Source organism: Salmo trutta, chromosome 1 (assembly GCF_901001165.1).
Source record: "Salmo trutta chromosome 1, fSalTru1.1, whole genome shotgun sequence".
Lineage (NCBI taxonomy): Eukaryota > Metazoa > Chordata > Actinopteri > Salmoniformes > Salmonidae > Salmo > Salmo trutta.
The window spans coordinates 44258349-44274334 of NC_042957.1; the positions used below are offsets into that span (position 1 = coordinate 44258349).

At 42.2% G+C, this 15986-nt stretch overlaps 1 protein-coding gene across 3 annotated transcripts in view; it reads right to left on the reverse strand.

Annotated features, from left to right (window-relative positions):
- Positions 1–15986, reverse strand: part of ppp1r9ba (protein phosphatase 1, regulatory subunit 9Ba) — a 61374-nt gene that overhangs the window by 12391 nt on the left and 32997 nt on the right. For all 3 annotated transcript variants that reach the window (XM_029757676.1, XM_029757668.1, XM_029757685.1), the window contains exons 3-6: positions 11560–11692; positions 7652–7772; positions 7438–7542; positions 3161–3296 (exon numbers count right to left, since the gene is read on the reverse strand). In XM_029757676.1, the coding sequence (XP_029613536.1) occupies positions 3161–3296; positions 7438–7542; positions 7652–7772; positions 11560–11692 (495 nt within the window). The remainder of the gene's footprint in view (positions 1–3160; positions 3297–7437; positions 7543–7651; positions 7773–11559; positions 11693–15986) is intronic.

Sequence of the window (15986 nt, forward strand, 5' to 3'; positions counted from 1 at the left end):
AACATTACAAGCTACCTCTGTGCTCAAGCCTCCTCCACCCCTAGCGAGATGGTATTTTTGACAGCAGGGAACACAATAAGCCAGGAGTGGTCCCGACTTCTGCCAGAAGGCAAATATGTTGATCTTTCTCCAGAAGAACTGCTAAGAACTGTTAGTCCTTTTGTGGCCTACCTGCATGCCCCACCCATGTTGCTCTATACCACTGTATTTTCTTTTGCAGGAAAATATTGTTTATTTCATTTGTTTTACATTTCCATCATCACAACATTAGAATCTATAATAGGGATTTGTTCAAAAACATTGCTGTTTTTTTGCTGTAAATAATAGTTTATTTATTTTACATTTCAGAAAATAAAGCAATGTTAATTCTGTTCTTCATTCGTTTAGTTTTTTCCCCCGTAAAAAAAATAACTAAAAGAACCGATAAGAATACCGTTAAAGTACCGGATCGATAAGCAGCATCAATAAGATTACTAAATAGCCTTAAAATGTTAACCATACCTATTCCTACTCACTCCTAACACCTCCCCTCTCATGCAAACACACACACACACACAAGACAGACAGCCATTTCAAATATTCCTTTAACAACAGCCGCCTGGGACAAGCCCCAACAAAGCTTTCCTAACCTTGTCACACCAACGATTCGCTCTCTCTGAGGGAATGCCACACACATCCCATATCAACCTGGGCTGTCTGCTCGTCTGAACCATCCCAGTTGGACCAAGCATCAAAGCCCTGAACACGCCTGACACATCAGACAGTGTTGTGACAACTCTCCAAAACGTGCTGAAAATGTTTACACCGTTTGAACGGTTTGCCTAGCCAACCAGAGTCGGGGAGAAACTAACAGAGTGCAGAGACTGAGGGATGAGGCGGAGTCACATAGGAATCGTTAGATGGCATTGTCCTATCAAAAACAAGGCCAAATAACAACAACTATTCATTTTTAAAACATATTAGAAAGGACGTGTATGGTAACGCATCTTCAGCAGGAAATTCCATTGATGCAGGCTCAGATCTGTTTGGAGGGGGCATGTTCTGATGGGGAGACACAGTGTGATGGAATACCAGACCTGGGTCGTGGCATCTGGCCCGCACTCGTCCGTCTTTCACACCCAAGCCCAGACATCTATTGAACGCGATTGAATTTAACAAGGAGACAGATTCAATTATTCAAGCATTTCCTCTCCATGGAAGAGACCGAGGGGAGACAAGGAACTGAGAAAATTGCTGGGCTGGGTTTCATTCCACAACGCTTTCCCCCTTACTGTATATGTCCTTATTCAGCCCCTTTCAAAGATTTGAGATGACTGGGCAGGTATAAAGCACTACGTGCACCTAGGTTCCGTTATATTGCTTAACCTGTTTGGGATAGGGGGCAGTATTGAGAATTTTGGAAAAAATATGTGCCCATTTTTAACTGCCTCCTACACCAACTCAGAAGCTAGAATATGCATATTATTGTTCAGGTTTGGATAGAAAACACTCTGAATTTTCTAAAACTGTTTGAATGGTGTCTGTGAGTATAACAGAACTCCTATGGCAGGCAAAAACCTGACAAGGTTTCAAGCAGGAAGTACCCTGTCTGACAAGGAGTCGTGCGTCTTGCATCTGTTTATTGAAAAGTAAGGATCTTAGCTGTAACGTGACAATTCCCAGGGCTCCGATAGGCTCTCAGAACCCGGGAAATAACTGAAGGTTGACGAGGGAGCCTCAGGCTGAAACACATTATCGGCTTTGGCAAGTGGCGGCTCAGAGGACCTTTGAATGAGGCGCGTGCACGATTCGCTCCTGAGGAGAAATTTAATTCGGCTGTTTAGGCTCAATGCATATTCCCGGTCGGAATATTATCACTTATCTACGAGATAAATTGCATAAAAATTGGTTTTAAACAGCGGTTGACATGCTTCGAAGTACGGTAATGGAATATTTAGACATTTTTTGTCACGCCATGCGCCATGCTCGAGACCGTGATGAAGCATTCTGATAGTGTCTAGAACTCACGAACAAAACGTCGCTGTTTGGATATAACGATGGATTATTTGGGACCAAACCAACATTTGTTATTGAAGTAGAAGTCCTGGCAGTGTATTCTGACGAAGAACAAGCAAGGTAAGAACATTTTTCTTATAGGAAATGTGATTTTGGTGGAGGCTGACCTGGGTGGGTATCTAAATAGCTAGCCCTGTGATGCCGGGCTATGTACTTAGATTATTGCAAAATGTGCTTCATCCGAAAAGCTATTTTAAAATCGGACATATCGAGTGCATAGAGGAGTAATGTATCTATAATTCTTAAAATAATTGTTATGCTTTTTGTGAACGTTTATCGTGAGTAATTTAGCAAACTGTTAGTAAATTCCCCGGAAGTTTGCGGGGGTTATGCTTTTTCTGAACGTCACATGCTAATGTAAAAAGCTGTTTTTTGATATAAATATGAACTTGATTGAACAGACATGCATGTATTGTATAACACAATGTCCTAGGTGTGTCATCTGATGAAGATCATAAAAGGTTAGTGCTGCATTTAGCTGTGGTTTGGGTTTATGTGACATGATATGCTAGCTTGAAAAATGGGTGTCTGATTATTTCTGGCTGGGCACTCTGCTGACATAATCTAATGTTTTGCTTTCGTTGTAAAGCCTTTTTGAAATCGGACAGTGGGGTTAGATTAACGAGATTCTTGTCTTTAAATAGCTGTAAAATAGTCATATGTTTGAGAAATTGAAGTAATAGTATTTCTAACGATTCAAAAATCGCGCCACTGGATTTCAGTGGCTGTTACGTAGGTGGGACGAGTTCGTCCCACATGCGCCAGAGAGGTTAAACCTATCCAGTCCTGTTAGATCAAGTGAAGGGGAGGTGAACAAGGAGTGTTCTTTCTAGAATGACAGTTGTATTATTCCATTGTGAAGGGAGCCCAATGGAACATCTGATAGTGATGTGGAGGAAGTGTCAAAACGCTTCATTAGCGCCATCGTGTTTAGTCATATTACTGACTGATGGAAGGAGTGAAGATGTTTTGGATGGGCTGAACTAATCTTTTTCATGGCGTGCGTGCGCGCGTTTGACCAGGGCCCTATGGTAACTGGCCAGAAGTAGTGCACTATAAAGGGAACAGGTTGCCATTTGGGACACAGACATTGTGAGCCCCTCACCTCCTCGTCTTCCTCCATGTACTGGCTGTAGCGCTGCTCCATCATCTCTTTCTGCCAGCGCTCCTGCTCCAGGGTCTGCTGGATCAGCTGGGCCACCTCGCTCTGCTCACCTGGCTTCTCTCGGCCAATCATGAACCTGCATGGGCAACAACAACCAATGGGGTGAGTGGAAAGGCATGTCTGTCAAGGAGAAGCCAATGGGGAAACCTAGGGTAGACTTGAGTGGGTAGCAAGGTAAACCTAGGCTAGGATAGTTAAGTTTAGGTCTGGCGGTTGCAACTTCAGAAGATAGATATGCTATTAAATCACAGAAGGACCATACTGTAGAATTCAAATAACTTATCCGTTACATTTGCCAAGAAAATAGCCCCCAGTTTACAAACAAGTGCAAGCCAGGGCAGCAACTTTTGACGGGAAATTGAAGTTACAGCTCGTGCCTGGAAGGAACATGACGCTCACTGTACATGGACGGATGTGTTGACACCACTAATGACAAATCAAGGAAAAGTTGTAACGAGTACAAAATGTGATAAAGATTGCGCTGAGGGAGAAAGACAATTCAGTGAATAAGTGTGGCACGCCATCAGAAGAGAAGATTATGGTTGCGTCTGAAATGGCACCATATTCCCTATTTAGTGCACTACTTTTGCCCAGAGCGCTACACAGCGAATAGATTGCGATTTTAGACACAGCCCTTTTCTATGTGTCACAGATAATAACAAAGTAAACAAATGCCAGTCCCGGGGGACCAGAAAGCATGAGAGGACATGCGTGTTTCATCGAATGTGTGACTGAAGCGTCTACAGAGACACTTCAGCCGTAGCAGAACTGTCTGACAGTTATCCTGTTGCAGATGGGACCCTTAAGACCGCGACACCAGTTCTGGCTGTCGCATGTTGTCAAAGGGAACGATCGAGTGGAAAGACCTCAACTGGACGCTTGCCTGGAGATCATTTTCCACACTCTGTGTGCAAAGCAGCCAGATGCACATTGACACGTAAGACACAAAGAAAAACATATTGCTGTAGCTAATACCACATTTTACTAAAAGGGATCCTCTCAACAGAATATCATATTCCTTGACATAAGTGCCCTAGACAAAATGATGAAAACAATCATTTCTAAATCTATTATAACGTGATATTTTTGTACACCTAATATGGTTTACTGCAGAGAATTTTTTTTTTGGCATTGATCACTACATCATAAAAATACCCTAAGTGAGATATGAACACCCTCTGGTCACCAATCTGTATCCCTGCCTGAGACTAGACTACCACACATGCTCAATGAGACCCAAGAGAGCGGTAGCTACATAACTCAACACGACCGCCGGCACCACTGTGGCATTCAGTGTGAGCGGGGGTTCCGTGATGATGTTGTGAGTGTGTGAGGGTTAAGAACCCACTAGAGGCCCCCTTCGTTGCCTGAGGAGAAATAACTCAGTGGTGGTCAAAAGGGCGGAATAAATGGTGACTAGAAATCTAACCACTATGTGGAAAAGCCAAGCTGTGCACGGAAAAAGATGTCAAGCAAATATGATGCCTAACCTCTCCAGCATTTTCAAAACAAACCACGCCATCTATTTTCTGTGACTATGCTGAATCATATTCACCAAAGAGACGGCGCTTCTAATTTTGGACCAATCAAAACATCACCACCTGTCAGTGCAACCCCTCAGCAGCCTGTGAGGGTGATCGACAGACGCTAAATCAATGAATATTCACAAGCTCAGAGACACTCCATCCAGCCTGCAGGACATGAGGCGACGTGGAAAACAACCAGGCCTAGTCTGGAACCGTCTGTACGTGTGAATCTGCAAGTATCCCCCTGCCATCATCTTTACAAACCCATCCGCCTGGATGAGGTCAAACACCAGCATTCTCCACAGAGATTGTATAGATACAAATCCATTTATTGGATTTTGATTAAAACGGGTACAAAACGGAACAATAGGTGGCAAATTCACTTTGAAAAAAGGTGCTTCCACAAAGGGAGACAAGAGTCCGATTGGGTAGGCGATTTCCCCCCCCCCCTCTTTTGGTTACAGTCCGTAGTGTTAGACAGCAACCTGAGCTTGGTCCGAAAATCAGGCTGGACCAGGCTGTTTTATAAATAGCTTCGCCGCTCCCTCACCGACACCGGCCTCTCCACTATCTCCCTGAGATCCAGGCTCATGTATTAATCAGGTTCTCCCATCTCTGGGTGGCTGTGATGTGAAGACGGGGAGAAACGTCTCTGCTTGCCTAGCTACACTACAGTCAAACTGCCCTGCCAATTAACACAAGGACCCCCACAGGCAGTTAATAATGCAGGAGAGGGATGAGGGGGGAATAGGGCAGGACGATATGGCCAAAATATTCTATGATGGCATTTTTTGGGGTTTTTGAATAGTAAAAGTTGTACATCTGCTTTATGAGTAGTGAATGATCCTAGGGTGGCAACACATACATTCTAAGTGATTTCAATGAGTCTTTCTCCATTCTGATTGTTTTATACTGTTCAATCAAAACAAATTTCAGCACTTTTATAATTTCTGCATTTCCTGCACTGAATTGCATTGGTGGAAAAAGTACCCAATTGTCATACTTGAGTAAAAGTAAAGAATTTTCTATTAACGTAAGTAAATTAAGTAAAAGTGAAAGTCACCCAGTAAAATACTACTTGAGTAAAAGTCTAAAAGTATTTGGTTTTAAATATACTTAAGTATCAAAAGTAAATGTAATTGATAAAATGTACTTGATAAAATGTACTAAAATGTAGTATAAATCATTTCAAATTCCTTATATTAAGCAAACCAGATGGCACCATTTTCTTTTTTATTTACAGATATCCAGGGGCACACTCCAACACTCAGATATAATTTATAAACAAAGCATTTGTGTTTAGTGAGTCCTCCAGATCAGAGACAGTAGATGACCAGGGATGTTCTCTTGACAAGTGCGTAAATTGGACAATTTTCCTGTCCTGCTAAGCATTCAAAATGTAACGAGTACTCTTAGGTGTCAGGGAAAATGGAGTAAAAAGTACAGTATTGTCTTTAGGAATGTAGTGAAGTAAGTTGTCAAAAATAAAAATAGTAAAGATACAAAAAAAAAAAAAAAACTTTAGTACCTGAAAGTATTTTTACTTAAATACTTTACACCACTGCTCAATTGAGATAATTCCACACTGCCACGTAGGGCTGCACAATATGGCCAAATAATCTAGGACTTATTTTTAACCAAATGTTGCAATTGCGATTTGACTTGCGAATTAGAGCAAAACTGTTGGAATCATGGAAATAGAATGACTATTCTAATTCTATAGCTAGAATATAATAGTGGGCACTTTGAATACAGTGTTGTTTGACATGACAACGAATTAAAAATGCCAGGGAGGAGTTATTGTGACAGGGTAGGAACTAAAGTATTGATGTGTTTCCTAGGGGACCCTATCAGCTTTGGCGACATTGCATGTTTTATCTTAGCTACTTCATGTAGCTAACATTCTTGCTTTGCATATTCCTCTTTGACTTGGAAGATACTGTTGCACAAACAACATGCTGATTTAGGTCTACATCATTACTGGTATTATCAGGCTGTATTAGCTAGCTAGCTATTAGCGGGTAACAATTTGCGTCTCACAAGATTTAGGGCAACTTGCTAAGAAAATACAAACTAGCTGTTTGCTGATGTAAGAAACACAAACTAATAGTGTCAATATAGAACGCTAGTGGATTTATATGAAGAAGCAAAGTGAAAACAGCATCATTGTCATCAACATTGTTGTTTGTGCTGCATTGACCATGCAGACTGAACGCAAGTGTCTCGATGTTGAGGAACAACAAACATGCTCCTTGAGTGACAGGGGGCATGGCTAGGTCTGTGTGGAAAGCGGCATGGAGAGAAAGAGTGGAGAGAGATGACTCAAGTAGCGAAGTACACTAACAAAATGGATGTTACACACAGCGTATAACATTTAACAAACGTTCAAATACTGGTATAGAAGGTCAAGTAAATACCGCCTAGCCCTATGGGGAGGGGGATCCCAATTGTGATCTGGTCTGAAGGGAGGTGGAGTTATGGTACTTGGGAGCAATAGTGTGTTTGGTTCCCTATCACCAGTCTTCCTAAAGTTCTGTATCTAGACCCCCTTCCTTCCAATCCCATGCTTAGTTTCTCATAACAGATTTTGTCAGTTTGACCAGAGTGCAGTAAATACACAATATATACTGTACCAATAGCTTGATGTTAAAACTAAGTGTTTATTGACAGCTATTGAGTGAGGGTTCTTACTTGACAGTGCCGGTGGTGTTCCTGAGGACGGAGGCAGCAAAGGCCTGGGTCACGCCCACCAGACTGGTCCCGTCCACCTCCACGATCAGGTCATTCACCTGGATCCTGCAGGGGGGGAGGGAGAGAGTGATAGTGAGCAATGGGAAAAGAGGACAAGGAGCAAGGGAAAAACACAATTTTGGGATACACTGCTGAAAGACAGATTGTTCAGAACCTTTCATCTCTGTGCGCAGCTCCTCCGTCAGTGACCGTCTTGACGAAGATGCCCAGTTTCTCCAGACCCATGTCCGCCCCGGCACCCATGCCGATGATGCTGATCCCCAGACCGTCCCCATCTGTGGAGAGGAGGGGATAGGAGATGGGGAAATTGTATTTAATCAAATACTACAATAACCTCATGAATATGAGAATGGCTTACCAAGAAAAACTTTAAAAAATGTCTATTTCAAGGTAAAAAGGAGTTGGAGCACTCAACAAAAAAAGGCAGAGATTTATTTTTGCTCACTTTAATCCATTGTACAGGATCCATTGTTGTGTCTCAATGGGCCACTAGGCTAGAAATAGGAGCTACAGTGAGGGGAAAAAAGTATTTGATCCCCTGCTGATTTTGTACGTTTTCCCACTGACAAAGAAATTATCAGTCTATAATTTTAATGGTAGGTTTATTTGAACAGTGAGAGACAGAATAACAACAAAAAAATCCAGAGAAATGCATGTCAAAAATGTTATAAAATGATTTGCATTTTAATGAGGGAAATAAGTATTTGACCCCTCTGCAAAACATGACTTAGTACTTGGTGGCAAAACCCTTGTTGGCAATCACAGAGGTCAGACATTTCTTGTAGTTGGCCACCAGGTTTGCACACATCTCAGGAGGGATTTTGTCCCACTCCTCTTTGCAGATCTTCTCCAAGTCATTAAGGTTTCTAGGCTGACGTTTGGCAAATCAAACCTTCAGCTCCCTCCACAGATTTTCTATGGGATTAAGGTCTGGAGACTGGCTACTCCAGGACCTTAATGTGCTTCTTCTTGAGCCACTCCTTTGTTGCCTTGGCCGTGTGTTTTGGGTCCTTGTCATGTTGGAATACCCATCCACGACCCATTTTCAATGCCCTGGCTGAGGGAAGGAGGTTCTCACCCAAGATTTGAAGGTACATGGCCCCGTCCATCGTCCCTTTGATGCGGTGAAGTTGTCCTGTCCCCTTAGCAGAAAAACACCCCAAAGCATAATGTTTCCACCTCCATGTTTGATGGTGGGGATGGTGTTCTTGGGGTCATAGGCAGCATTCCTCCTCCAAACACGGCGAGTTGAGTTGATGCCAAAGAGCTCCATTTTGGTCTCATCTGACCACAACACTTTCACCCAGTTCTCTGAATCATTCAGATGTTCATTGGCAAACTTCAGACAGGCATGTATATGTGCTTTCTTGAGCAGGGGGACCTTGCGGGCGCTGCAGGATTTCAGTCCTTCACGGCGTAGTGTGGTACCAATTGTTTTCTTGGTGACTATGGTCCCAGCTGCCTTGAGATCATTGACAAGATCCTCCCGTGTAGTTCTGGGCTGATTCCTCACCATTCTCATGATCATTGCAACTCCACGAGGTGAGATCTTGCATGGAGCCCCAGGCCGAGGGATATTGACAGTTCTTTTGTGTTTCTTCCATTTGCGAATAATCGCACCAACTGTTGTCACCTTCTCACCAAGCTGCTTGGTGATGGTCTTGTAGCCCATTCCAGCCTTGTGTAGGTCTACAATCTTGTCCCTGACATCTTTGGAGAGCTCTTTGGTCTTGGCCATGGTGGAGAGTTTGGAATCTGATTGATTGATTGCTTCTGTAGACAGGTGTCTTTTATACAGATAACAAGCTGAGATTAGGAGCACTCCCTTTAAGAGTGTGCTCCTAATCTCAGCTCGTTACCTGTATAAAAGAGACCTGGGAGCCAGACATCTTTCTGATTGCGAGGGGGTCAAATACTTATTTCCCAAATTTTATAACATTTTTGACATGTGTTTTTCTGGATTTTTTTGTTGTTATTCTGTCTCTCACTGTTCAAATAAACCTACCATTAAAATTATAGATTGATAATTTCTTTGTCAGTGGGCAAACGTACAAAATCAGCAGGGGATCAAATACTTTTTTCCCCTCACCGTAAGTGCAATGGTCAGGTCACTACGCAGAAGACGTCAGCTTGACGTCAGTCAGTCACCTGTTTGCATCCTGTACAATGGATTAAAGTGAGAAAAAAAAATCAATCAATCTCTGCTCTTTTTTTGTTTTAGTGCTCCAACTCCTTTTTACCTTGAATTAGTCCTTTTGGAAGTTTTTCTTGGTAAGCCATTCTCATGATCTGTGTCATTGTTGTTGAGCATCCTTCCTTTCCTTTGTTTGCTGAAGCGAGAAGGCCCACCTGAACTCTAACCTCATAAATATGTTACCTTCCAGATGTAAGGAAATAAATGGAATAAAATGGGGGACCTTGACTTAAAGATACAGTAGCTAGCTAAAACTACTACGCCATTATCCATATTAGAACGCAATTAGCCACTGCTAATCTAGTTTAATATAAATCCAATAAGGAGATAACGGGCGACTCTGAATTCATTAGCGACCACTAAGCACTTAGTGACCACTAAGGTGTTTGCTCCTCATGTAAATATATGTGGCTAGCAGATTTGTGAGAAAAAGAGTAAAGGTTACTCAAAGACTTCAACTAGCTAGTTGAAGCAATTTAATGGGAACTGCAGACTTCACTGAAAATGTTTAGCTACTAGTTATAACTTTAATAGTTACAGTTAACTGTTTACACTTAATTCTCTCTCTAGTCGTCTTTCTGTTGTATTGGTTTATGCTATTGAACTCCAAAGCGACAATCGTGTGGAGCGTAGTGACACAGCAGTCTAAGGCACTGCATCTACCTGGTTAAATAAAGGTGAAATAAAAAAATAAAAATCTCGGCTCTCCAGAGGGTGGTGCGGTCTGCACAACGCATCACCGGGGGCAAACTACCTGCCCTCCAGGACACCTACAACAGCACCCGATGTCACGGGAAGGCCAAAAAGATCAACAATACTCTGGTCGTGGCACATGCGCTCTAGCCAGCAGCTCGCAGATAGGTACAGTGCAATATTTATTGGAAAGCAGCATCAAGCTCCTCATCGTGAATTTTCACCACTCTGTGAAGTTCATCATAACTTATTTCATCTGTAGTCTAATAAACTGCATGGTTTCCCAGGTTGTAATGGGAGGACCACACACACACCATATTATCGGGTGACTCCAAATTTACTTCATATGATGGTTATTATGGCAACTGCACCGCCCACAACCGCAAGGCTCTCCAGAGGGTGGTGTGGTCTGCACAACGCATCACCGGAGGCAAACTACCTGCCCTCCAGGACACCTACAGCACCCGATGTCACAGGAAGGCCAAAAAGATCATCAAGGACAACAGCCAACAGAGCCACTGCCTGTTCACCCTGCTACCATCCAGAAGGCAAGGTCAGTACAGGTGCATCAAAGCTGGCAAATCTGGTGCAGTCCATGAGGAGGAGATGCACTGCAGTACTTAATGCAGCTGGTGGCCACACCAGATACTGACTGTTACTTTTGATTTTGACCCCCCCCCTTTGTTCAGGGACACATTATTCAATTTCTGCTAGTCACATGTCTGTGAAACTTGTTCAGTTTGTCTCAGTTGTTTAATCTTGTTATGTTCATACAAATATTTACACGTTACATTTCCTGAAAATAAACGCAGTTGACAGTGAGAGGACGTTTCTTTTTTTGCTGAGTTTATTTATTTTTTCTTATTCCATTCCTTATTCCATTAGGCATTGTTAGTGCACCAATATCGAACAAGTAATGTCAGAACTAGAAGCACAAGCATTTCTCTACAAATGCAATAACATTTGCTAACCATGTGTATGCTTAGCAAATGGTTACATTTTTAAAAAATGCGACACCAAGGGCTGTGGGTTCGATTCCTGCTGGGGCCAACCATACGTAAAATGTATTTAAATATATGGTGTCGCACGCGCCAGGCTCTACCGACTGAGCCATGCAGGACTAACAATATACTGTGAGGATCTGTAATGCTCTAGAAGATTCCACCAGGTTTTACCTTTCTCCAATTCCACAGGGAAGAGGTCCAGTCTCTCTACCCTTTTCTCCAGCTCGTACTCAGCCGAAGCCGCCATGGGGTCCACGTCATCATTACGTCGGTCGTAATCCTCGTTGGAGTACGTGGTGAACACCTGCCAAGTGAAGACAAAAGGTCATAGGTCAGTTCGACACTCACCAACACACAAAGTTTACACCACAACAGGTTTCTCATAGAAGACATTTCCTCTAGAACAGTGGTTCCCAAACTGTGGGGTGAACAGTTTGTGTTATGAACAGTGCTTGTGCCCAGAAAAACAGACGTGGCATGTGTACCCGCAGGGTAGGCACAGGATGTTCCCCAATGCTGGAAGGGGGGCCCTGAGTGAAAAAGTTTGGGAACCCCTGCTCTAGAAAATGATTTAAGGTCAGGTTAGCATTTTCACCACTAATGGTTAAGGATAAGACTATGGGAAGAGTAGGCTGATCCTAAATCTGTGCTAACAGGCATACAGACCTCTACCCGGAGCTAAAAGGAGAGCCAGGCGGCCAAGGCGCTAACAGGGCGGAAGGAGACGTCTCCAATAACCAGACAGACAGGGGTGGTGTTATATACGGCCCGCTGATACAAACACACACCCTCATGGCTTCTCACTGAGCTAATGGCTTATCATCCAAGCTAATAAAGTCGATCTAGTTTAATGTGTGTGAGTGCAATAGAGAGGAGAGAGCGTGTGTGTGTGCATTCGTGTTTACATTTAAGGCCTCTCTCCTCCCTCTGCAGCCTGCCAAATTCACTCTGGCAGCGAGGACATACTTCTGGGGGGTGTTGGTGTGCCCTGCTACGCTGGAAACTTGTGGGTGTGGAGAGCAGTGGTGAGGGTGCTCCAGTGAGTGGTTAGGTGGGGTGTATTTTAGTGCTACTCAGGTGATTTATATTTAACAGGGCGATGTATTTTTCATAACTTCCCGTCCTGCATTAGATAGGTGTCCGGGCAGGTCTGGAGAGGTAGGGGCGTTTTTTGGGGGGATGCGTTCTGCTTTCAGAGGGATGAGGTTTAATATTTGAAAGGGGGTCGTGCACGAGTGCGCGCGCGCGCACACACACACACACACACACACACACACACACACACCATGAAGTTTCACATGTATTATTCATATCATAAATTGGGAGGAATCCTTTATCAAGTTATTTGATCTGATCCAGGGTTGCCATGACAACATTGTTCATATGCATTCATTTCCATAGTAAAACCCCCCCACCAACAAATTAACAACAGTTATCCACAAGTGTGCTAAGAGGGTCAAGTAGAAATAAGGTAGATATTCTCTTGATGAGGTTAAACGGATAAAACACAACCCTAAACATTTAGGATTTTGTACTGCTAAAATTCTAACCCCAAATCCCCTAGTCCAGTTCTATGTTATCTAGGCCCAGCTTGGAAAATTTGATGAAAGACATTTTCAACGTCTTGTGCTCATAGGAGCAGAGTAAAGAAGGTAGATGGGGGCACAGATGTGAGAAATAATTCAAAGTAGGCAACAAGGGAATTGAGTTCATCAGCTGGTCAGGGGAGAATTTAATAAGCCGTGGTATTTTATGGGGAAATTGAGGTTAACTGTGTGAGAGGCAGAAAGAGAAGAGACAAAAATAAGATGTGATAAATAAGGGTTTGGAATTCAGCATTGGTTCAAGTCCTCGAATCTCCTCTTCAACTTTCAGTTTTCCATAGAGTGACATGAACACTGTCTGCCTCATAAGCTCTTACTAAAAGAAGCCGAGACCTGATACTAGTACAGTGAAATGCTTAACTTCATAACTATCCAACAATGCAGGATTCAATATCAAAATAGTACAACCATTTTTTAAACAAGAGTGTGATGTGTCTACTTCTCAAATGAAAGACGTCGCCTTATCAGCCGCTCTATTCAGGGCAGCTAGTAGGTGTGCCACGTCCTTCTGCTCCAAAAAGGCAGAAGATTCATATTTACTACTGAGAAAGCCAGATCACTACCCCTAGTAAAATACCAACACTTGTTTGCTTCTTTTACACCAGAGACGGACTACTTATCACAAAGCCACACTGAACCAAGCCCAACCATAATCAACATGTATTTCACTGATGGGGGCTTCATTTACATAGAATTTGCATAACCCCCTCAAATGGAAAATAAGCCTACAAACTATGCCTCTGATTTTACAGCTCATTTCAGCTGGTGAAAACCCAGCACTGCCATCCAGATGTTTAAAATACAGAAACATTTTGTCCTAAAGACAGCTGTGGATAAGTTACACCATAACTAGCATAATAAAAGGAACAGCCATTTTATAGCACATAAACCAGAGGTGTGTTAACACATCATATGATTGGCCCTATGTAGCAGCCAGCGAAGATGATTTTTACACCCCCCCCCCACCCCACCACCACCTATTAGATAACTACAACCAGACGGATTCAGAGGGGTTTGGTTAAATGCAGAAGACACATTTCGGTTGTGCGAATGACTAGGTATCCTCCTTTCTCTGTCAGAATGTACTCACACCCCTTGACTTATTCCACATTTTGTTGTGTTACAGCTTGAATTCAACATGGATTAAATAGATATTTATTTATTTTTAATTTTTTTACATACAATACCCCATAATGACAAAGTGAAAATGTTTTTAGAAATGTTTGCTAATTTATTGAAAAATAAATACAGAAATCTCATTTACATAAGTATTCACACCCGAGTCAATTTTAGAATCACCTTTGGCAGCGATTACAGCTCTGAGTATTTCTGGGTAAGTCTAAGAGATTTGCACACCTGGACTGTACAATATTTGCACATTATTCTTTTAAAAATTGTTCAAGCTCTGTCAGGTTGGTTGTTGATCGTTGCTAGACAGCCATTTTCAAATCTTACCATAGTTTTTTTACTTAATTGGCTTGAAAATCTAACTAAGCCACTGAGAAACATTCAATGTCGTCTTGGTAAGCAACTCCAGTGTAGATTTGTCTTGTTTTAAGTTATTGTTAAGTTGAAATATGAATTTGTCTCCCAGTGTCTGTTGGAAAGCAGACTGAACCAGGTTTTCCTCTAAGATTTTCCCTGTGCTTAGCTCTATGTGCTATTCCGTGTCTTTTTATCCTAAAAAAATACTACCTAGTCCTTGCTGATTACAAGCATACTCATGATGCAGCCACCACCATGCTTGAAAATATGAAGAGTGGTACTCAGTGACGTGTTGTTGGATTTGCCTCAAACATAACGCTTTGTATTCAGGACATAAAGTTAATTTCTTTGCCACATTTTTTGCAGTATTACTTTAGTGCCTTTTTGCAAACAGGATGCATGTTTTGGAATATTTGTATTCTGTACAAGTTTCCTTTTCACTCTTACATTTAGGTTAGTATTGCAGAGTAACTACAATGTTGTCGATCAATCCTCAGTTCTCCTATCACAGCCATTAAACTCTAACTGTTTTAAAGTCACCATTGGCCTCATCCTTCCTCTCCTGCAATGGAGTTAGGAAGGACGCCTATAGTATCTTTGTAGTGAATGAGTGTATCGATACACCACCCAAAATGTCATTAATAACTTCACCATGCTCAAAAGGATATTCAATGTCTATTTTTAATAAAAAAAATTAACCCATCTACCTAGAAGGTGCCCTTCTTTGTGAGGCATTGGAAAACCTCTGGTCTTCGTGGTTGAATCTGTGTTTGAAATTCACTGCTCGACTGAGGGAACTTACAGACAATTGTATGTGTGAGGTATAGAGACAAGGTAGTCATTCTAAAATAAATGTTAAACACTTATTGCAGAGTCCATGCAACTTATGTGACTTATTAAGCACATTTTTACTCCTGAACTTATAGTATTTAAGCTTGCCATAATCAAAGAATGTGAATACTTAGAGAGAGAGAATGATTGGGTCTGTGAGAAAATATAAATAAAACAACCATTCAAATCCTTAAATATCCAATAGGCCCTTTCTTTCACAACCTTGCTTTTGACCCCTCCCCCCACATCCCATCACTCTCTCTCTCTGCCTAGGAGCATCAATATTTTATCAAATGCATTGTAATCTCAACTCTGCTTTTCAAGAATCTCTCGCCTGCACTCTCTCGAAACAGTTTCCCCACTCTGTGTGAATACCGTCACCGTGGTCACATGGTGCCCATCGCCATAGCAACCCGCAGCTTAGCAAATGTTAGTTTGACACCAGTTTCTCTCCCTTATCTCTCTTTGTCTCTCTCTCCCCAGGCTGCAGTCAGAGGGCAGTTTTTTTCCTTCAGTCTCAGCATCTCTGTCTAGACTTCAGGGAATTCATTTTACACATACACACAAACACGCTTTTTAAAACGTGCACGGCACACATTGAAAAAAACCTGTGTGTTTTCAGTGTCTGCCCTATTATGGCGCATTGCTCAGCTAAATAGTGAAAATCTCATTTAACAT